General features: G+C 33.4%; 1 protein-coding gene across 4 annotated transcripts in view; it reads left to right on the plus strand.

Moving 5' to 3' along the window:
• LOC106143252 (uncharacterized) overlaps nucleotides 1-5,860 on the plus strand; it is a 92,079-nt gene extending 86,219 nt beyond the window's left edge. For 3 of the 4 annotated variants that reach the window (XM_013345290.2, XM_013345294.2, XM_013345291.2), the window contains 6 exons: nucleotides 1,092-1,158; nucleotides 2,042-2,565; nucleotides 2,695-2,887; nucleotides 3,191-3,363; nucleotides 3,451-3,820; nucleotides 3,912-5,860. In XM_013345290.2, the coding sequence (XP_013200744.2) occupies nucleotides 1,092-1,158; nucleotides 2,042-2,565; nucleotides 2,695-2,887; nucleotides 3,191-3,363; nucleotides 3,451-3,820; nucleotides 3,912-4,369 (1,785 nt within the window). In that variant the 3' untranslated portion in view covers nucleotides 4,370-5,860. The remainder of the gene's footprint in view (nucleotides 1-1,091; nucleotides 1,159-2,041; nucleotides 2,566-2,694; nucleotides 2,888-3,190; nucleotides 3,364-3,450; nucleotides 3,821-3,911) is intronic. The other variant, XM_013345292.2, reaches the window with a different exon arrangement.
• The last annotated feature ends 19,233 nt before the right edge of the window (nucleotides 5,861-25,093 follow it).

The raw sequence follows: 25,093 nt of genomic DNA on the forward strand, positions 1-25,093 counted from the left end.
AATTGATATTATACTAAAGAAAATTATGTTTTGCTACAACAATACAACAGTAACAATACACAAATACAACAGTTCAAACCTCTTCACGCTTAACCTACTGAACCAGGATTTTTCAAAGAGGTTTGTTTATAAGCCCGACTGATAATTCAATTTTCATCCTAGAAAAGTATGAAAATTCCTCATTATAATGAAATCTTCACGGTATGAACGGTCATATTATCCTTTACCAAGTCCTGAGATTTAATTAAAATGACTTGTAATAAAATCAATTAAAGAATTTTATTGGTATATTTTTATGTTTTCATTTATACTCTATCATAAGAGTGAAATAAATAAGAAATTTGGAAAATACACTAATGTATCTTTCTACATGATAAATATTTTGTGACGCAGTAAAGTTTCATTTACTTAAACTAACTTACACGCAAATCCCTTTCGTGTATTCCGGACCCGAAGAAACAAAGTGTGCATAAATTAACTTAATGTTCAATACTTTCTTACTAACGGGAAAGTGGTCGTTTTATTGCTCCTTCTTGAATATTTATAAGCATGTTCACGCATTCTTCTAACAAATTTCTATAATATTTTCATTCGTCATTTTATTTACGTAACGAAAATAGGTCAAATAAATTCTATTACTTTATTTTTTGTGAGCGTATTTTTTTATTGTAATACATATTTTCTAGATACCATTGTACATTCTTTAATTACCTAGTTAAAAAAGACGAGGTTTTTTTTTTTTGTAACTTTACCATTGAAGTATTTTATCGTAAAATTATTTATGGTGAGATTACTTTATGCCACTTTTCACACTAAAACTCTATTGATGATTTTGATAAACAGCGTTACGAGATGGCGCATACTATTACGGCGAATATTTACAGGAGCCAAACAGCAGACTTGAGGCCTATAAAAGGCTGCTTTTACCGTGTATAAAGAATATTAATCTTTTATAGACTTAAGCCTTAGTGATAATACTTAGTATAATATAAATGACGTTAAATTTATAAAAACAAATAATTTTTATTATTTATATATTTATTATTTATAATCCAATTTTTGTACTTATTCCTACTTTCTCTTTGTTCCAGATACTTCGGGACATTAGGCATGGCCTAATGAATATGGGAAGAGACGGTGTTAGGGGGCCTTTTGGAGGTAACTCTCTTTATGTATTTAATCTACTACTAAATAAATATAAGCAAATATTTTTCTTGTTCAAATTATGCTTTTATTGTTCTAGTCGCTTCTACGTGTCTTTAAAAATATACTAAGTTTTGCGCTATGCTATTTTAAATTTGTTTTATATGATTTTAATATTAATTCATGGTTATTAAAGAAATAGAAACTTAAAAAAATATTTGAGATGAAAGCAATAAAAAATGGAATATTTTAATTGATAAATTTACGTAATAAAAAATGCATGTTCATGTTAATATTTGTTTATCAGCACGTAATCATAACATGATAAATCATGAAGCGTCTAGATGTTAAATAAATAATAAATATGTAAATATCCGTGATATTAATATTTAAACTATTTACAAGTGACTTAAAAAAATTTTTTCTTTCGTTAAATATTTATTATATCACATTATATTTACATAGTTACCTGCACGAAAATCGTCTAAGTCTTTAAAGTCAAGTGAAAAATAAAAAATGCGATATGCTTGTTTTGGTGTTTATATTTTTTTGTCAACGGTTATGCTTTTGATGTGTCTCGTTCATCAATCATTTACATTCTATCTTCAATTACTTTATAACGTCCACATTAAAATAAAATCAGGACTTCACACATCTACATCATCAAACAATTTATTTGCAACAAAATGCTCCGCATGTCGTTAAAAAATGATGTTTTGCATAAACCACGCACGGCTTACGTTCGTACACAGCTTAACTGCAGTGTTGTCAGTGATCTCGCCACTCTGTGAAAGGGGGCATTAACGGTAAATTTTTTGGCTATTTTATTAGCACGTATTTTTATTTGCACTTTTGGGAATCACGTTATTCAAAATTTTAATAGAGGAATCGTTTCCAGACGACACGTATATGTACGACGATGAAGCAAGAGGCCTTACAGGAAGAGGTCATTGGTATGATGAACCCCCCTATGAGAGTGATCCTGAAGATTTTTTGATGGGTGGCGGTGCACCAGCAGCGTCCTTTCAGAATGGGCGTGTTTGTTTCACGCTAAATCTTCGCAATGAACCAAGAGGTGAAGGCGTAATATCGCTAAGAAGTGCTGGCGACATAAGTTTAGCTAGAGCTCCTAGAAGAGGATTGATAATCCCGCAAAGCGGCCCTTACCCGACCACAGTGATCCCGTTACGGACAGCAAGAGATCGAGAAAGTGGGGATTACGCCGCGTCCGACATACAGTCAATAGGTTCCAGATTATCGGGTATTTCATTAGAATCAAGTCGATCCGAGCGAGATTCTAGACGGGGTTACAGACAAATGTCAGGCTATCGGATAGGCGCCGACCCTTTGTCCCCCGCTTCGTCTGACTATGAAGATCAAGAGAGTGAAACGGATTCTCAACATATAGCAACTGTACATAAGGTAATATATATATTTGAAACTTGTTATTATTTAATTGATAATAAAGTAGCTCTTATTATTATTATATTTTTGCTTTTGATTTTGATATCCTTCGTCCAAGTAAATATACATATTTTTCTATTATTGCAGTCAGCAGAAGATTGCGAAGGTGTGTCTAATTTAGCAGGAAAAGTAAGAGGTCTAAGGCAAGATGTACAAAGAAAAATATCGAGGCTAAGACAAGAGCGCGGTCCTGAGGGCAGCGATAGACGGATCAGTGGTGACCAAGCATTTCCCTGTTCTAATAGTTCTTTCGAAAGTCTTCCCAGCGGATCAGGCAGTAGTGAGTGGATTTATTAAGCTATTTATTGTCTGTGTTAATATAAACGTTGTTTGTAAATATGTTTGTCTTTCCTTTCTGTGTACCATAACGTCCCAAAGACTACTTATATTATTTTACTCTTGCATACATAATTTTAATTTGTTTCTATTTCTACTAACACTGGTGTTTTAGAACTTACGAAAATAACAAACTCCTACCAAATTCACAGTTATGCAAAGATGTAACAACAGGTATTTTTTCTTAAATATGTTGGTAGGTTAGGGGAAAATTGAGATTTCTAAGTCTAAATATATTTATGTACAGGCACACAAGCATTGGTACGGGCCGGTAGTAATCACTCATCTCTGTCGGCAGAAGAAAACATAGAATTAAGTCCGGCCGGGCGGAGTTTGCTTGTGCCGCAGATGCTATGCCGGGCCCGTGCACTCGTCGATTACGTACCCAATATTTATGAGAAAGAGGCCCTGAGATACAAGGTAAAGTCTTAATATCAAACCTCGACTACTCATTAACTACTAGTTTCTAATGACCACGTGTTCATAGCCATTGCTCTTTGTTAACAGAAAGGAGACATCATAGAGGTGATCAATATGAATGCTTCTGGTATTTGGCGTGGAGTACTAAACAACAAAGTAGGAAATTTCAAATTTGCGAATGTTGAAGTTTTGTCAGATAGAGATACAATTCGGTCAAGATCTTCCAAGTGGTGCAAAAGCCGCGAAAGACTCTGGGAAACTAGACCGAGAACTGTTGAAGAACTGTTGAGAAGGATAGACTTACCCGAATACACTGTAGCTTTCTCTAGAAACGGATATGAAGATATTGAACTATTTAAAGAAATTGAGCCGTCAGATTTAGATTATCTTGGAATAATGACTCCTGAACACCGAACACGCATCTTAGCTGCTGTACAACTGCTGCACCAACTTGAATGTAAGTCTTAAGTTTAAACATGACAACACTGTAATTCATGTTGTTAATGCATCATTTATTAAGTAACTGAAGTTATGATTGAATAACACAGGTGGCGAGGGCGACGGGGAAGGCGAGGGCGGTGGTTCCAGTTCAGAAGGTGGCGAGTCACCATTTGGCCGACGTCAATTTCCCCGGGACTCCGGCTGCTACGAAGCGAGCGTCGGCGTCGGTGGAGTCCGTGTCCGAACTTCACCTCTAGTACATAGAGCTGACGAGCCTACTCATAGGCCACCAGATCCTGCTCCCCAAGCAAAACGGTCGGTCAGACGTCGACAACCCGATGATGCGGAATGCGACAGGATCGAGCGTTATCCAGGAACGGTTGGAGAAAGATCAGTAGCCCGAACCGGTTTGCCTGGAGGAGCTAGAGATGATACGTGTGAATCTGACCATCGTTTGAATGTAGTCAAGTTTGTAGCTGGGGGTGAGCCTTGTGCTTCAGAGAAAAGTAGCGACTCAGGTGTCAGTAGTTCTTCATTGAGTTCTGCTCATCCTCACCGCCCCTGAGCGCGGCCTGCCGCGCCGGCGCTGGCGTAGGCGCTAGCGCGGGCGCGAGCGCAGGCTGCGCTGACGCCCGCTTCCCCCGCTGACGCGGAAGACGAGGCACCGCCCTAGTGCGTGCCGAAACTAAGCGGGGATTAATATTATAGATCCATCTTTGACTGTTACATTAGTACTTTGACTCCAAATAAATAAGAATTAAAATTAGATTCGTAAACACATAGTATTGGATGACATTTGTTAGATCAACAAGATTAATATAATGTCAATCAATAGTAACTTTAATCTTTAACTATCAAGACATATTTTTAATTCCAAGACTGAAATTTTGTGTGACTAACTTCTTTTTCATTTAATTAGTAAAATTGACTTGTAAGCAGATACGGGCGGTACCGCTTTTATTTAAATCAGAAAATGTTTTATAAATATTGTTAACAACATTAAGGCTTTCTCATAGATGCAGCTATAAATAAGATTTTTTGGAGAGTTACAAGTACAGTGCAGAAGACTAAATGCATTTTATATTATGTTGTCTATATAATAACTTAAGTATAATGACATCTATTGCGACTAAGACGATGGTAACTGCTTCTATGAGAAAACTTATTACATTGCACACATAATACTTTCATTAAATTGTTGAAAAAATTATATTTTTATGTAACAATTGGAGAGCAATAAAAAATATGAACTTGTGAGGAATAGTCTCCCAAGAGACATGACTAAAAATGACGTCACGCTTGTGGTTATAATTGAAATATTTTATCCTGTACGATTGTTGGTTATTACGGTTTCGAAACAAATTTTGAAATCGCTGTTATCATTCCTTTAGTAACTAGCATATCAGTGACAGCGCCAATGTTAGCTTTAGTTGCGTTTACTTATATTTTTCACGTAATTTTATTATGTACTTAATGATTATTCCCAACCAGATTCCCATAAAATTTTTAATATGCTTAAGGCGTTAATTGATTGAGATCATTCTTGTTTTCAACAATGTCATAATTATGATTTATAAATGATTAATACTTACGTGCATATTTGTTTTTATTTAAACATTTATGATCTGAGTAAAAACGCGCCTTAATAGAGTATATTTTAAGTGCTGCTAATATATTTAATTTAAATTTAAGGCAATAAGCCAGTGTAGCAAACTGGCGCGTTAAAAGCGCAACTCGATAGCAATAAATGTAAATAATATAATAGATAGGTTAATTATTACTATATGTTGAGACCTTTTGTAATTTTTTAAGAGAGCTTTATGCGGTGGGTCGCGTGTACATACAGTTAGATTAGGTTTGAGTGTGAAATTCTGAATTTCGCTCATATCTTCCAAGTTATGGTTTTGATATTTGACCTTTACGATTTCCACATTTGTGACTGAGCTGAAACGTAAAATTCTGTGTTGTCAATTCTACAAGATATACTTTACTCTTGCGAATATTTTACTTATAAAACCGTGTAAAAACTATAAAGAAATACTCATGTATTCCACGTGTGTACTTAATTTACAAAATCAATATGTTGTTATTTTACACATGATGGATGTTGCAATGTATAAAATTAAAATATTTTCATTTTAAATAATAAGTTGTAACTTCTCGTACTATCATTAGTAGATTGATGCTCCAGATTTTCAGTGTATTAAATTCAATGAAATTCCAAGTGGTCACATTTATCTCTTAAATGTGCTTTCTATGTAAATTATGTAAAAATTCTACTTGCAACACTTTTTGACTACGATCGTGAACTAGTCCAAAATAAATGTACATAGATAAATGTTTGTTACTTGTATATTGTAGATAGTATATATTTCTTTTGACAATTATTGTATATTCAATAATGAATTCTTTACAATTAATGTTATCAAAGTAATTTATTTATAATCGAATTATTTCAAATGCTCAGGTAGATCACTTGACACTTTAAATAGATTATTTAGAATGCGAATTATGATAATTAAGCTGTACATTTCACTCTTTCATTTAATTTTTTTAGCCATATACTGCAGCAACTTTTTGTAGCCATATTTATATTTTTTTAAACAGACCTTACTTGTAAGTTTACAAATCTGTTTACAAACATGGATTCTAAATAAAAAATCCAAATTATAAATATAGTTGTATTATTTTTCCTGATTTCCTAAACAGTACATAGAACAGAAACATGAAGGTTTTGAGCGTGCAAAACTAACTAAAAGTAAACAAAGTTTCTTATCGACATCGACTAAAACAATATCGACAGTTCCCATGCCTAGGCCAGTGAAAGCCGTAAATAATTCCCGACATAAAGCCACTGCCCACACACGAATAGCGCCCGAACTCATTACAACCATGCCAGGAAGCTAATAGAAAATTTTACTGCACAGCCAACCACCTCATATTCCCATAGGTACTGTCCAATCGCGAAGATTTATAATGGTGCTAACTGAAAAATGAACGGAGGTGGATGATAAAGCAGCTATTGCAGGATGTCGTTACTCACCGATGCTGATCATATTATACCATAATCGTATAAAGGAGATTGCACACTCTTGTTGCATTCGAATCAAAGAACCGATTAAAATTATTACTAGCCTCAGATATATTTTTTGATCCGTATTCTACACATATATATTATATATTTTTTTCTCTCACATTTTCATCATTGTATTTTAGGGGGTGGATAGAGTAGTGGTCATAGAATCTGAAGATACTGTTAAGCTGGATAGATAAGGAAATTAAGACTTTCTATAACATGATCGCAACTAAATATTTTTTATTAACTTATCTCACGACTTGTACTGTGATTGAGTCCGTCCATAAGGATGTCATTATCTATTTGCCTCATTTTAGAAAAATCAAATTTATTGAGTGTCTAAATTTTCTAAGTATATATAATGAATTATATTAGTTCATAGTTTCCACGTTAGTCACTAACAGACCAACGAGAAACTGTTAATAAATATAAATTCTTATTTCTAGGTAATGACCAAATTAAATCTATATTATGCAATGTACCTTTTTGGTATGTTGTCAATCTTTGATATCATTATACATCAACTGTCATTTTATTTAAATACCTGATTGTCAGCAAATATTAATTCATACATACAATGTCAATAAATATTAAGACACAAATACCCACATTTTAACAAAATAGTTGAAGCAATGTCAGACTCGTCTGTTCGTGCGCTATTGGTCGCGTGGTGGGAGCAACATCCCCACCCTTCTTCTATAAATAGCTGCGCACGAACAGGCAAGCGACATTATTCGTTAGACTTTTGAGACGAGTGACTGCTCCGGATATAAAGGTATGGCTGTTATATTTTATTAGTTTTTTTATTTGTGAAAATATTATTTGTGTCATTATTATTCTTTTAAAATGTTATAATTAATGGCTGAAATTGCTGAAATATTGATGGCTATCATTCTTTTTTCCCTTTTAATGTATTGTTGAAATATCGACGGCTTTTATCATGTTTATTATTTGCTACTGCCTTGAATCCTTATTGCAATAAAATATCCAAATTGTGGTTACTCAATATAATTATTTAATTCTATATGCATTTTATTTCTTTATCCCGGCCATCCCACATGATTATGTAAATAATCTCATATTTATTATATCATCAATATAAATAAACTAAGAACAAATTGAAAGTAATCATAATTAGATAACATACTGAAAGTTTATCACTTTACAATGAAACTGAATAATTAACATTTTCTTTTTCTTATCGTTCTCCTTAGCAACACCTACGGAAAGTATTCTAGACTGCATATAAAATGAAAATTGCATACTACATACTTAATGCACAATTTACTTTATCTAGTCGAGAGCTGAGTGCACGTACAAACCAATTTGCTTGATCAGTGGTTGTGTGTATTCCAGATTGTTATTTTAATAAATTAAAACAGGTTAAACCAAGTGAATGTTTAGTTCTCGCTAAACTGATGGTGGAAATTACATACAAACAAACATATCACCACGTCTATATCCCTTACGGGGTAGACAGAGCCAACAGTCTTGAAAAGTCCGAAAGGCCACGCTCAGCTATTTGGCTTAATGATAGAATTGAGATTCAAATAGTGACAGGTTGCTAGCCTGTCGCCTAAAAAAGAATCCCAAGTTTGTAAGCCTATCCCTTAGTCGCCTTTTACGACATCCATGGGAAAGAGATGGAGTGGTCCTATTCTTTTTTGTATTGGTGCCGGGAACCACACGGCACCAATACAAAATAGGCATGGTGGGAATTAATAATACTATTTACCTATTTCATTAAAATCCAAACGTCTGCCTGGCTGTCTGTGACACTTCTGAAAAACTGATTTTAAAGAAATTTTGTGTCAATATAGTTAACCATCCAAGATACATAGGTTATTATAATTCTGGCATATTTCCACGGGAACGGAAAAAACCCGTGGTCAGACTGTAACCATGATCGGGTAAGCAAGTAGAGAACCTTAAAAAGTAGTCTTATAAAAAACCCCATTAGGCCCAAGACGAAACTAAGTTCTTACCAACATTTCCACAAAGGTCACCCAAAATACCACTAAATATAACTAAACGAACATCTTACTTATTATGTAGGGAAAAGTTTTTAGGTACATAACGAAAATCTCAAAGACTTAGAATATACTGATTATGATCATAAGATATTGTTATTGGCCTTTTATGAAATTTGACACAGGTACCTATATACTAAACTTTTGAAGAGTAACGTAGAAAACAATTATTTAGCGTGCCGCTGGTCCCGAAGCTTAATGGCAGAGGGTGCAACTGGAAGCACCCATAGATGCGAGAGAGAGATAGAGTCCTATTATTTGTGGAAAATCCTACAAGAACGAAGTCCCGTACAAAGTTGTAATAATTAAATACAAAACAAGTACATAACGCACTACTCTGAAATTTTAATATCAAGCCCACAACACTAACAACAGAATGCTTCCTCATCACTTAAAAATTACAGCTAAGCTACAGAATATGCAACGGCTCTAGTCAATTTAGCAAATGCATACACGACCGTGTCTGTTTACGGTCGACGCTTAGCTTTCATAGCGTATTGCAGGCATTGTACAGGGTGTTGTTCGCCTCACGTGTGAGTGTACGGTGGTACTTACAGCGGGATTAAATTATTACATTTGGATTTACCTCTATTGTAAGTGATTTTTGTTAATTCGCTTAATTAGCCATCAACATGTTAAGATGGAGTGCTTGGATGATTGATGGATTCTACTTTCCGGAATCAACAATACCAGATCATTTAATATCATCATTATGGTGGCCTTCTGAGGAAGCCAGTTTTGGATATAGGCCTCTTTTCTCTTTTTCCACTCTAGGCTATCTTGTGCCCGGCTTATTAAGTTTCGGCCTCCGTGTCCAAATTTTGATATAAAACAGATCTATGTTAATTCTATTAAACAAGATGACCAAGTTATCTTTTCTGGCATTGTTTGAGAATATAGCTTACTAGTATAGCTAATTAAGTATAGCTTACTTTAGCTTGCCAAACATGCGAGCTTATGGCAGTCGCAATATGTTTATGTGCGGTTCATAGTTTGTTTTATAGGATACATACTGATTTTACCGAAGCTTCAAAATGGACCACATAACAAAGAGTCATAACGTAAGTATGATATTGAAGGAAAGTGAAATCCAGGTCGCAGAAGGAGATAATGGCTCGCCGATCATTGCATATTTAGATTAGACTTAAGATGGAGGTCGCATCTAATAACATCGGTGGTCACCTTTTGAAAAATTTTGGGCTCGACTGACTACCTCAAAATAAATGTCTTCTTCCCGGACAGATAAACACTGCAATTATTTTATGCAAGACTGAAAAGACCTGTTTTAATTTACTCGATGTTTAAACAAACATTGAATAAATTAACTACCTGGCACTTATAAGTAATTGCATTAGCTATTAAAATAAGCCTACAACCAGTTCTATTTAAGAATATGAAGCATGTTGTGTGACAACGTTTCGAATGACACAGGCTTCCGCCATCCCCGAGCGAATGGAGGCCTCTATTGATGTTGGGTTTCTTGATTATAAAGAGCCTGACATATACATACATTTTGTCACTATTTATGTCTTACTACTAAGCAAAATCCTCTCCATCCTATCCGTTATTCTTTCTCTCTGTACCTGCCTGCGGGAATCCTTCTGGTAGCTTTATCGCGTCTTTACAAGTTACACACGTTCAGCTGGATCAATTTGATATTCAGGTAGTGATAGATTGCTAGCTCAAAGTCTAGAAGAAAAATTCCAAGTTTATTAGCCTTTTCTTTTAGGTCGAGTTTAAAGACAATGCTTGAGTTGATAGAAAGCTGGTACACACTATCGTTTACACACAATGTATAAATATTCTGGAGTGTCAATTATAAAATAAAAATGCAATGAGTATCTCAGGATATTGGCTGAACTGTTAGGCCGTATGTATCTTAGTAAAGTCATTTGGCAGGGTCGGGTAATTGCAGATCAACCGTCTCGCAGGTGGTCTACAGGAATGTTAATAGACGCAAAGTGCCATAATTTCTGACTGCTACTAATATATGCACGATGTTTGACAGACAATTTGAATGAAACTGACTTTGGGGTTGAACAGTCTTATTAATAATTTTCGAGTTGTAAATGGCTAAATATTTAAATAGCAATCAAACATGACGTAGTCTCTGCTTCCTAAAGGGATTATTTGTATATACATATGTACTTTCCCTAAAAATTTAGTAAACTCTTATTGCTTTATTTAGTTTCTCCTGAACGTTAAGTTTTCATCTCATTTCAATCACCGGTAAATTTTAGAGAAACGAAAACTTACACTTTATTTAAGTCTGAAAAAATCTTAGTTAAAACTAAAGGCCACTGTGAATATTTGTGAAAAAGGTCTAGTTAAAAAATGAATAGAACTCGAGAAAAAATAGGCAACTAAGGCTAATAACATCAGTGCTGTAGGGTCAGCCGACGTTATCGAACACTGATCTCAGAAATTAATAACACAGTGTGTCATCGGGAATGCTGCGTTGAGATAGAGACCTTTTTCCAATCTCACTAAAGGCAAAGGCACCCCTTTGTGCTTAAAACGCACATAGTTCGTTTTAATACACCTCCCGGTATTCTCTGTTTAATATTAATACAAGGAATTGTGCATTTCTTCGTGTTTCTGGTTACGAAATTCTGCAGTTGTTTCTATAACGGTTGGTGGAGAATCATAGCACCATAAAATTCTGAACGCAGTCTGCAGCTGTTTTGTGTTAAAATACATCATACAATTTATCCAGCTACAGTCGTATGCCTAGTCTCTCACTTTTTCGTAATTAGTTTTATTAAATTAAAGAACAGATACACAAAACTAATAATATAATTACTGGCATAAAAATTATGTTTAACTACTGTCTCTCACACATACAGATTACTAATGATTTATTTTTTAAAAAAACTTGTCTCTATCTGACGTCTCTTCTGCATAAAAATTTTTGGTCTGATATTATTTTTTCTAGCTACTTATATCCTAGTAATGAGCAAAAGCCTCTCACTCTCCAGCCTGTCACACATTCCTATCCATTTGCCATATTTTAGCCTTATTTATTAAAAAGTTATAATCCATGATGCACAAAGTAGAAAGGTATTGACGTGGTTGTGTCTCTGACTGAAGAATATACGTTTCTGAAACACAAATACTGTGCATTGACATATGAGTGAACATTCATCAAAGTTTTTAAGTGTTTATCTAAAGTTAATTTACAATAAACATAAATGAGTATAAAATTTTTGTAACATTAAGTTATTATGTTCCATGAACACATAATTATATAACACATCCTGGCAGGTGGTCTATGCAGGTCTCTGGCCATAGTTCCTCTAATCGATGTTTACTTCAATAAGTCACGGACCAACTAGCAATTTGTCTTGCAAGCCTTGCGTTTTATATTAACGAGAACACGGAAAGGTAGACCATGCTTCACGCATCACTATTTGAATTCAAAAATATGTTGATTCAATTAAAAATTCTGTACTGTTTTTGAGAAATCTCAAGAGAGTAATCAAACTAATTTCATAATCAAGTTTGTAGGTGTTAGTTGCTAGTTACTGCTAATCTCTTTGAAATCCGGTCGAATTGTTTCTTTATTGGTGAGTAGGTGAATACTTTCCGTAACATTTGTAATAGCAAGTTCTATCAGTAAGGAGGAAAAATAAACAGAGTTAGTAAAGTAAATCTTGAATAAAAAAATAAAGGAAAATTGGTAAGCTTATTATGGAAAGCTATTTCTGTACTCTGTTTTTTTATTAGCGTTCCTTTAAGCTTGCTTATTTCTGGAGATCTAAAGCAAGTTTACAGTGAAATGGTGAATTTATTGAACGATTAAGCTTTAAATGGATAAATTCCATCTTCAGTATACTAAATGTCACAATTTAAAATTCATAGATGCAGTTATTTGACCAGATAAATTAAGTTTTATCAGTAATAATAGTAACAATAAATTGATTTTGAGAACATAATCAGATCATGATTAAAAGGTTCAACAATCAAGTATTTATTGATAATTCTAACTTTAACCGCGATTGTATAATTTCTAAGAAAGAAGAAAGCAGGTAAGTGAAATGATCTCTGTCAATAGTTCCACATATTCTTGTTCCGAGCATTGATCTCGATAGTGAAGGTGGCCTTGATGATCGCCAATCAATCAATCTTAGTAAGAGACAGCACCATATAGGTAAGCGGAAGTAAAAATTTCGATAAATCCTTTCTTAGTAGTTTACTCATCATGGAACCTACCAACGAACCTACATGTAAGTAAAATCAGAAAGCTCGTTAAACAACAAATGAAATAACTCTTGAAGACCAAACAAAAGTGGTGATCAGCACACAGGCTGAGTGGGCGCGTCCAATATTAGTAATCGTCGGATTCCCAGGCAATAAAATGTGCAATTTGTCCAGCTGATAGTGTACAGATAGTAAGAGATACCGCCGAGATACCATGGTATACTCATTAAATGTATGCACTTGATTGGTAGACGGAGATAGTCTTGGGAATTCTAAATTAATGATTAAGCGTTAGAATAAGCTGTGGCATCTAGCGGCAGTTATCCTAAATTTTGTAAATTTAGCTTCTTTAATGCTGAATTTGGCATTAGTTTGTAATAATTTATAGAGAATTCAGGGTAATAGTACCCATCTATTGATAATGGTTATATCGGTTTGTTCGGTTCAATATTATCTTAAATTCATTCAAACATATTGGACTACACAAAAGAAACAAACGTTCCAGTGAGTGAGATCAATTCTCCAATTAAACGACAATTTATCGACTGAGCCCGACCAACCAATTAAGGGCTACAACAGATGACAAACTTCATTAAAATTAATTCATTAAAACTGTATCGCGACAATTTAAACGCGAGTTAAACTTCGTAGCATCTGCGACAAGGCATAACTGTACCATTAATAGGTAGTTTTAGATTAAAGAATTATGTACTCTATTTCTCTTGTAATACGGTTGTCGATAGAAAGGTACTTGTACGAAACGTTAACAATGGATACTTCTTTTTTCCACCGGTCCGTTGAGCACCGTAGTGTTGTGAAAAAATAAAAGGATAACAGGATGCGAGCCGGGCGTTTTAGCACTGTCTTTTCGCCTTGAAATTAAATAGAAAAAAATTGTATAAACCCATTTCTATTCGTATGAGCGACGGACAGATTGTTTTCAACAACGGGCTTTGATTAATCAAATTGGTTACTCGTTAAATAAGTACCTGGCAATTGGATATTTTAAGAAGTTGACTAGCACCAAGAATAATACAAACAACAAATTATCTAGCGGCAAGTTCAATACATAATTAATTATTAATTTATAATACAAATTTATTTATCAAAAACAGGTCAGATTTTTGCGAACTTATAAAGTTAAATAAAACCCTGCTGGCGAAGCTTTTTTTATTTTACTATGTACTCAAAAGATCCATTTCATATTAAAGAAACGTATAACAAAAAGATAAGCTCGCATCCGTAATATGAAATGGTGCACGTTGTAGGTACTAAGTACGTAGAACTTTTAGAGTAGGTCACTATAAAGTTTTGAAAAATAGCGCAAGTTCAAACTTTACCCAGATAAGTTGTTAGTTATTACATTTTTTGCGACACCACATTTTTCTTTATTCATTCGGAATTAACGTTGTAAAAGTTGAAATAAGAAGTTCGAGCTAATGCGCTAGCCCATATAGGTAATGTCATATTCGAAGGAAAATTAAAATGGTAATATTTTAGTGAAATAATTCGCTTTAAAGTTCTTAGTTATTTTGAAATGAATAATATTGAACGAGTGGAAAATGATAGAAGTATATTTATTGAAAACATTGTTAACCATACTCTACACTAATGTCGTAGATATTTCGTTGGTAATTAATACTCAAAAGTACTGAAACCACGTCGATAAATTTTTGACAGATATGAATTAGAACCTCAATAATAATTGACTATTTTTAATTTAGAATATTCTGAACCCCTAAGAAAAAGTCTAGTAGGAACTTTTTATAATTTTTGAGTTTAATTCAAATTTATGTATTTACTAGTACGAGTACCTCCTTATAAAACTGAAGGAAGATAAAATGAAAACGTTGAGTTGAAAGTTGAATGACTGAAGAAGTATATATTAATAGGAGTTATCGTTTAAAACAATTACGAGTAAATTTTAAAATTATATGAACTGGGTTATTTACTTAAATAAATTACGAAACTGCCCCAAAACTTACCGAGAGAACCAGAGTGCAGTCGATTGGAAAAGTGACATTAAAATTACGGAATTTAATCGCGGTCCATTACTTGTGATAACTGCATGCAATAAACGTCCATGCTTATCACGGGCAAATCGATTTGCGGGCGACAGAATCGAGTGTCCGGGGCGCAATCGGTGTGACAGCGTGATATTGACACTCGATGCTAATTGTTCCCAGTTCAATTATCGAGCAACTGTCAGCGTTGTGTGAAGAGATTTGTTAGTAAGACTGTCGCAGTACATGTAAAACTACATTTTATAGTAAATTTTGCAGAATATCTCTTAATTTTGTTTTGACTTAAACGACTTGATGCAAAATTGTTTTATGCCAGTAATCGGATTCCAGAATTGATTTCCTGGTTACTGTATTAGTGACTGGGGTGCAATCGGTATGACAGCGCGCGGATATTGACACTCAATGATAATTGTTATCTGATAAATTATCGAGCAACTGTCAACAGTATTATATGATGAGATTTGTGAGAGACTAACAGTTTCAATTTATTTGAAACCAAATTTGATAGACAACTAGGTATGCAGATTCACGAAAAATCGATTTTCAAGTTACTGTAGTCACTACTACAGTAACTTGAAAATCGATTTTTCCGGGGCGCAATCGGTGTGACGACGTGATATTGACACTGGATGCTAATTGTTCCCAGTTCAATTATCGAGCAAATGTCAGCGTTGTGTGAAGGGATTTGTGAGTAAGGCAGTCACAGTACATGTTAAACTACATTTAATAGCCCAATATGTAGATTTACTGAAAATGTTTCCCAGATCAATTTTTGGGTTTAGTTCTTCGCTCCAATAACCATGATCCATTATGGGTTAGATTTCCCTTAAAAAGTTGCGGAGAGCAGACTAGAATCGTTTATGTTATGAAAAACTAGACTTATCCAATCCAGGATCAGCGTCAAAGACGCACCCAGGTTCCTTTCCAGAAGGGTGTTAAAAAGACTGGTAAATAATCAATTAAGTACTTATTGTGTCGTAAATTAAAAGAAAACTATTTTAATAAATTATCGAGAAGAGTTCCTTTTGTTAACAGAAAGTGCCCATATAGCATTTTCGGTAAAAAGAGATAATTGTGATAGATTATATATTTTTTTATATTCTTAGAGTTTTAGTTTGTGAAGGATACATAGTTTTTAGTTTTAATAATACCTTTCCTAGACAAAACATTCTTTACACAGTGATTCATTTCTTTTTTCTATAGATTGGTTCAGTACTTAGAATTAAGTGTCATTAGTTAGTCTATATTTACTTCCACGTTCCACTGTTGTAGTGTGGTGGCAGGTTTTATTGATTTCTTATTTATTTGCTTCGGAGCATTGACCTGAAACTGTTTTCTATAAAGAATTTCTTTTGCTGGGAAATTGAAAATTAATTTAATTAAGAAAACTAAATATTGGTCTTAAACTAAATCTTGGTCAGAACACAGATTATTAAAATCATTTTAATCCAGCTTTTTTTAAATACCTATTTATGTACATGAAGGAAAATAAGAAAAGAAAGAATGAAACTTAAAATAAAGATAAATTCAGTACAAGGGCACTACTTATTTCTAGAGAAATTTTGCAGGCACAGGTCAATATAAATACATATTACAATGGCTTTGGTGAATATTTATCTAATTAAAACCGTTATTAAAATTCAAAAATACCGCAACGAAACCATTGCGACCAACCAATATTAAAAATGCACCCAAAACAATTAGGGCACCACCCGCGCGCTTAAACTCTAAATTGATATTTCGTAAAGTAAAAACGTTCATTTTCGAAAGTGTTCGAGGTATCAAAAAGGAATAACTACAAAAAGAGGTTCGTCACGCAAGTCGAGTTACATAACATCGGAAGTGAAACACACAGTCCTAAAGAATAAACGTATTAGCTCAAAAGTATAAAAAATATATGTTATACCTAAAAGTCATTGGTATCCTTGACAAAAAAGGCTTGACCGAAGGTAAAGTACAAGCAAACTCTAAACAAGCAAAATAATTATACTAAGATCGTATGTGAAGTGTGAAGATCTCTGCCTATCCGTACGAGGTAGATGCGTGAATTTTGAAATTTGAAATAAAAAAATTAATTCGTGAAAGAGTAAAGCTGACTTTAAATACACATCAAAAACAACTCACTCAAACTACTGACTCAAAACATTGTTAAAAAAATATTTGTTACTCAGGAGTTTGCAAAAGCATTCAAAAAGAATTTCATAAATTATAATCAAACTACTATATTAAACAGACGAAAAATTAACATAGTTTGTGCTTACTAATCGGCGGACAAAAGCTAATAGTATTTTACTTGTGTTGCATCATAATTAAAAAAATAATTAAATTATCATTGAACGCAAAACTAGATGAGCTTTTCACTAGCGTGTATCAAATAATCAAAGGTACCAGTAATTTAAATTATGCCTCCTAATTATTTTATATGGGCTACGCATGTTGTGATGTTCCATTGTTTGATGATCTGACCGACCCTGTGTCACCAAATTTAAAATATTGTCACGCCTCACGCACTACACGACCGATGCACACAGTCCACACGGAATATAAATAATTATTCTGCTTCTCATTACGATGTAATTGCCATTAAACGCCCAATGCATTATTTATGGCCAAGCATTGAAATAAGGCCTGATTGGAGAATCTCGACGGCTATTTTATTACTCGATGTTAAATTCGCGATTATTTGATCCCCGTTGTGTTATAATGGCCAGTTATTTTCAGGTTATAAATAATACATTTCTCGATATTGTTCGATCAAATATAAAACATATATGATATATTTACACGTTAAGCATTGATTTTTAATATGTCTGTTTACAATTAGTAATATACTCCTTTTGTAATTTTAATTTCAAATATTAATGTGCAATTACTTAATCATACAATAAATACAATATTTGATTGTTGTAGGTGTACCTTCTTGGAGGTATTCAGCTTATAATGGATTATTATGTTACTGTAAAAAGTAATAAATAATTTACTTTAACGCTGAAAAACTCCATAGGATCGGCATTTAGCTCGTAATTTGTCACGGATTAATATAAATTTTCGACAGTTCCCCTTATTTAGGTCACAGATTGGCTCACGTCTCACCTACACGACCCTGTTAACTTTCTAACTCAGCTTTAATCCCGGTTTCACATTCGATGATCTAAAATGGTTATGTTAAATGTGCCCGTTCATCAAGATGTATTCCGTCACCGTAAAAGCAAGGGTAAAAATTCTTAAATTAATTTTTACGCGTGTCATTCCCAGTCGTTAAAACATGTCAATTCATATATACTTACATTAATAAAATAAACTCAATAAACTAAGTTAACGTAGCCTTCGAATCTTGTAAAAGCCATTGTCTACCACATAAGAAACGCTTTAAACTCTTTTTTAAAACATAAATCACCTTTGAAAACTATCCCAGCGAGTTTTACGTATCATTTTACTTAACACGGAGTTATGACGTAAACTTAATATGTGCCAAACACGCTCTTTACCAGTAATGAGCCTCGGAGTGCTGTTTCTTGTTCGCAAAGTATATGTGTCAGTTTTAAGGGAACGCGCCGCAATGATTGATATTACGATAAACATTTTTGCATAGGACTTTTCAAAGGATAGCTTACGACGTTCTGTTTAGAGGCTGGTACTCGCAGTTTAGTTCGCGTGAATTTCGTAAAATTAGGGTTTCGTAGATTTTCATCTGTTGGAGATCGGTCATCAAAATATATTATACGTATTACTTCTAAATAAATTTATTACGGTGCTTAGAGTGGATAGCTTGAAAACTAAAAAAAAATATAAAAATATATAGCTTCAGGGAACAAACAGCCAGAAAAAAATTTTGTCGTACTGTGTATTCTATGTCCTATGTGATGGTATAGCATCAATTTTTTTTTATTCTAAGACTGTAAATAAAATGATACCAATAATTTTTACTGTTTTATTTTTTAAGTTATTTAAAAATGATTCCAAAAGAAAGGTAAGGTAACCTGTATTATTTTTGAAAGAAGATCTAATGCAGATATAACTAAAGGAAAGTCACACGTTAATATTCAGACGAATGAAAATTGTTATGCCAAACTTCCATTTTCCCAATAGTTATATACCTATTCGTTTTTCAGAGCAGTTGTGGGTTACACTGGGACGCTTAATTCAAAGATTTATATGTTTATTTTATTTTGACGCCGGGTCTTTATTAGAGATGCCGCAGCCGGGACAATATGCAACAATAATGCTGAAATTAATGTTTTGTTTATGAAAATATATAAAAAAAAATCCATTAAAAATCAACAAATTGAGAAATATTTATTCAGCATGTAAGCACGTAATAATGTCATACCTTGAGCTCAAAATGATTTGTTAAATCGATAAGATAATTAAAATTTACAGATTAGAGAGCAGACAGATTGCTAGTTTATTAGCCTTAAATATCTCCAGTTTATAAGCTTTCCATAAATTGACTTTTACAAACTTGGCCAGTCAATAAATAGTATGCAAGCTATCGGAATGAAATCCGAGGACGCCGAAACCCGGACCAAGTGGTGAGAGAAAGGTCGGAAGGCAGACCCCGGGCCCCGAAACACTTCTGTTGAGGGTGCAACCGAGAACACGCAGAGATGAGAGAGAGAGAAAAGCTACATTTTTTCTTTGCTACCAGCACAGTGGATTAAAAAGAAGTAGAGTATAAAATATAGAAAAGTTTCCCAGTATAACCCGTAATCGTTACGCGACAAAGGTCGTCCCAAGGAGGGTAACGTATTGGCGGGCTTACCTCTGACCTGACTGATTTATGGCATGCGTAAATCTCCAATTTGCACGACACCACCTACCTATATGATCCAATCGATGATAAGACTTTTTAAATAGTGGTTCTATTTCCTTTAAGGAGTTGTATAGACGACATAAAACGAAAGGTGTATCTTAAACAAAACTATGATGATTGGGATATTTGTTATTTTCGTTTCCATGAGAATTTAGGAAAATCTTCTTTTAGTGCACACCCAATAAATGTTAAGGGCGTATGTAGATGTAAATCAGAACATTAAGAAAAAAACTGTTAAGCTTTTTTTATTTCTCTCTTTTCATGCAAACGCCATTTCAGGTCTTACCTGTTATTCTTCCTCACCAAATCAACCTTCCCTTTTAATAATATATCTTCCAAAAAAACTTCTGACATATGTTACCCTTTTCTTTTCAAGTTTTAGCGAAATCGGATTTTAGCGAAAACAGCCTGCACGTTATCAGAAAGGTGTTAAGCCTACTTTACTAAAAATTTTTTGCGATCTTTGAAGGATTAAACTTGTAGCTCTTATAAGGTCACTAATAAAAATAATGATGAAAATACTTCGTGGTATAGTTTTGTGGCGAAATCTATACGCCACAAGTCACAATAATAAAAAACAAAAATCACGCGACGCTATCAGTCAAAAACAGCAAAAAACATAAATCGCGCAAGCAAAGATTTCACGGATTAGAGCTTTATATACAACCTCCGACACAACATCGTCGGAGCCACGGTTTCCCAGGCAAAACACCTAGCCTGGCGGAAGATCTTCCCTTTGGTGGCGGTCGAGCCGAATCATCACTCCCGCTACAGCTTTATTATTGCAGAGCGAATGCCACGACATAATTAGAAGCAAGAAAATACGTAGGCACAAAAAAAAATGTATTACCAATGATTAAATATTTCGTTCGTTTTCACTCACGAAATGAAATGGCGGTGTACCGACAAAAATATTGCACATTTTTTATTTGATGGTTTTCCAAAACGAACGCAAAAGTATAATGCCTACCTGGGAGTTAATCTCAAAAAACTCGTAACTTTTCAAGCGAAACGACTAAATAAGTCATTCGCCAAACACAATCCGATCATAATAAAACCATTGCATGACAAAATGTATAGCAGTAGCAGTGTACTTCTAAATAAATAATACCCAAGTCCGTTTTTACATTAACACGGTTTGCCTACAGAACATTAAATAACCAGAAGTTAAGCTGCATACATTAGTGAGAATGTAAAAACTATGTTCTTATTGTATTTTTATTTATTAAATCTGGGAAAAGGTCAGAACAAGAGAACCTACAGTAGAAAATATGGTATTTGCCCAACCATCGACAAAGAGGCATCATGTGTATATTTTAAGGGATTTAAATGTATTATGCCTCTATACTTCGTCTATTTATTAGGTAAACACTAAAACACTGTTATATTGAAATAAGTGAGATTCACCACATTTAATATTCTATATTTAATTTTCTATACATATAAAAATATCAATTAATATTTTTTTTACCGCAAAACCTGATCCAGCAGCTTCGAGTGTACTTAAATCTTTCTACGAAATACACAGTAGGCACAAAAAGTCCCTACATTTTCTGGTTAAACTTTTCTGCTCTCTTTTGTGGCTTGTACGTGAGGGGCCTTTGGTCGTCACATTGTTTATTCAGTTTGGACCTTCGGGTTAATCCTTATCGACCAGTCTACTGTTTTTGCGTGTTGCAAGCTTTCTACAATTGTATTACTAGGAAGAACAAATTGTGAAACTAAATATTTATACATCTACATATTGTACTTAGTCGCTTAGCTATACTTGATTTTTTTTCTGATTTTTTTTATTAAAGTAATATTTCTTTATTTTAGGCAACTTGAAGTGAGACATTTTTTGTGGTCAATACAATAATAAACCTCATTAGTATGTATATGATTAATAATTATATCGTAATATAATATACCAAGCTTTATATATTTTTAAATCTTTTTAATACAAATTCCTTAAATATATTACTTTTTATTGCTTAATATATTTTTTTAATCCTTCCTTGGCCAAAGCCCAAGTCATCATACAAATATGTAGTAATAGCTGTATATTCTTTATATTCTATATCTAAAAATATTATTTTGATATTAAAATAATACTTATTTACAGACAAACAACATCCGGCAGTTACAATTGACTATCCGCGGCTTAGTTCACCATCCAATCATTTTGATGCATCTGATTATGAAATACAAAGCCAGCGAACACCCTTGGATTACTCTATATTCTGTATCCCTAACAAGACCAGATCAAGATGATCCCCCGCCCCTCCTTCTATGATACCGATTAGAAAAGATAAAAGGGCCAGTTAAAGCTTAATCTCGGGTCATGTAGAATTGGACATGTTCACCTGAAATGTTGGTAAAGCACCCTTTACATCGAAGACAAAGAAGAACTAGAAGAGTCAAACAATAAAATGACATCAGTTTTTTACAATTTTTTTATAGCTCGATTAACCCATTTTGTTAAAACAAGGCATCAAAATGGACAATTATTATAGGCTTCTTTTTATAGGTCTTGATAATCATAATAACTTCAGTAAAATCAGTTCAGCATATTCTTGAATTAAAAAAATAAATAAATGAACAGTAATTTTTATGTGGCAAGATCTCTAAACGTCACATGCTTCTAAACACAGCGCGTATGATAAATCGCGCAAGCAAAATTTCCACGGATTGGAACATACACTAAAAATGTTCAAAGTCTTTGTTCCTCAGACATAGCACCTAGCCTGGCGGAAGATCTTTTATTGTGGCATTCACATTCATACAAACAAGTTCTCTTGATTCCACATCTAGAGTGAACCTAATCATTGCAACATTTGCATTGTAGAGACGGGAGCTGTCATCGGGCACGATTTATGCGGAACTGACCCATGTTTATAATAACTATGCAAATTATTCCGATATCGCCCCCAATCGGCTTCGTCTGGGTAAATTGAATTTGTAACTCTGATTAAAACCTCTTTTGATATGCCAATTCGGACAATGGCAGCTGATGGATTTTTTTATTCGCATACCTACTGAAAATCGTAAACGAGCATGTACAATTAACATAATATATCTTAAATTATATTTATAAAATTCCTAAAATACTCATACGTTGAGTCACTAACATGTTAAATTTACTTAATAATTGTTTAAATGTTTTGTATGAATTAAAAAATCAAGTAAGTACAATATTAATCTAAATAAATACAAAATCGTTCAGTGATGAGGTGACAAATCTGACCATAGCATAGTTTTAGTATGTAATTAAGTTCAAGCGAATTATATTTTAAGAAACAGAAGTTAAAAAACTTAGTATACATAATCTTTAGTTTACCAAATTTTGTAGAATATACTACTATATTATTCCGGAAGAAACTTAATAAAAAATTCTTCTTTAAATTTTTTTGAGGTAAGCCAAATCAAAAGTTATAACTCAATTATTTGTTATAGTTTTTTTGATAAATAAAAGTAAATCCGTAGAACAATAAAAATGTCCATTTCTCATTTAATAGTTCGGTAAGCTAAAGACAAATATAACGTTGAGTTTATTAACTTTATAAAATAAAACCTAAGGGTTTACCGCCCTCACGAAGGGTGATCGTACGCTCACCACCCTTAACTAATGCCCGATACACACCGCCCTTATGATCTTCATAATTTACTTTTCAGAAACTACGAGTATTTTTCTATCTAAGCTAAGGTTAAGCTAGACTTAGGTTTGAATACTATTATTAAATAACTTTATTAAATTAGACTTAATTGTTTCACGCATAGCATCTGACATTATAGTACTGAAAGTGTCAGTTTATATAGTTAATAAGATCTGTATATTTGGGAAATGGAACGAAAAAATATTCTATTCTATTCTGTTATCAGCTCGCTAATAACTTTATTTAAGAGCTGACTATAGAGAGATATAACTTTTCCAAATGTAAACAAATTGAAGGTGGTAAATGTAATGTATGCTAGTAATGGCCGAAGCCATGAAATTCCTGGAAACTACTAAAACATTTTTTTATTTCTACTTTTAATAAACTTAAGCATTCGACTTGACAGAATCGCATTGCTAGAAGATTTTTTGTAAGTTTAATTTTCTTTTATCAATTATTAAATATGTTAATTAGTAACCTATAACTAAATACTATGCTTTGTGCGTATTTAAATTTTTTATATATCATAATAATTCTGCCAAACTATCTTACAGTGTGTACATAAAGCGTCACGCACATTCCTATGAGATTATACTAATACCGATTTGATTAAAATGCATTACTTTTTTCAATATTGAATTTCACGCTTTGACGAGTTTTAAATCCACTGGTATCAGAAGTCGGGATATAATATGAATGGATTTTACAAGAATTCATAATAAATAAAATAAATAAATAAATATATACGGGACAAATTACACTGATTGAGTTAGCCTCGAAGTAAGTTCGAAACTTGTGTTACGAGATACTAACTCAACGATACTATATTTTATAATAAATACTTATATAGATAAACATCCAAGACCCAGGACAATCAGAAAAAGTTATTTTCTCATCATGCCTTGACCGGGATTCGAACCCGGGACCTCCAGTGTCACAGACAAGCGTACTACCGCTGAGCCACAGAGGCCGCCAAATTAATTAATCCGTCAATTTCATTTAGTAATATGTATGAGGAACGTGGGTAGAGCGTCGACTTTCGTTTAATCATTCTTTCAGTCTTTTTCCATCTTCAGAGCGAATATCTTAATTGTTATGATGACCATTGATAGCTTCTTCGTCTACGTAGGTACATAATTACCCCACCTAAAGTTTTCTGTCGGACCCAATGATTGACTAGTACGAGTAGATAATGCTTGTAGCATTAAGTCCGCCAATTGAGCTACATACATTTGTATTTTTTACAATAAAGTTTAAATAAATAAATAATTCTTTATATCCTGTAAAAACTATATGGTCTACTGTAGGCGTATTCGTATTCGTAAATAGCATTTCTTGTTGCATTAGTTTAACTTAAACTTTGCGAATTTTATATACCAGAATTGGTAGCACTCAAGCAAGTAATATCATATTGTAGCTTTCTTGGCAAATCATTGCCCTTATCCTTGATCGACTTAAATATTGCCCTTTTGCTTGATATAATAATAAGCCCATTTAATTAAAACGCCTTT

Source organism: Amyelois transitella, chromosome 9 (genome assembly GCF_032362555.1).
Source record: "Amyelois transitella isolate CPQ chromosome 9, ilAmyTran1.1, whole genome shotgun sequence".
Lineage (NCBI taxonomy): Eukaryota > Metazoa > Arthropoda > Insecta > Lepidoptera > Pyralidae > Amyelois > Amyelois transitella.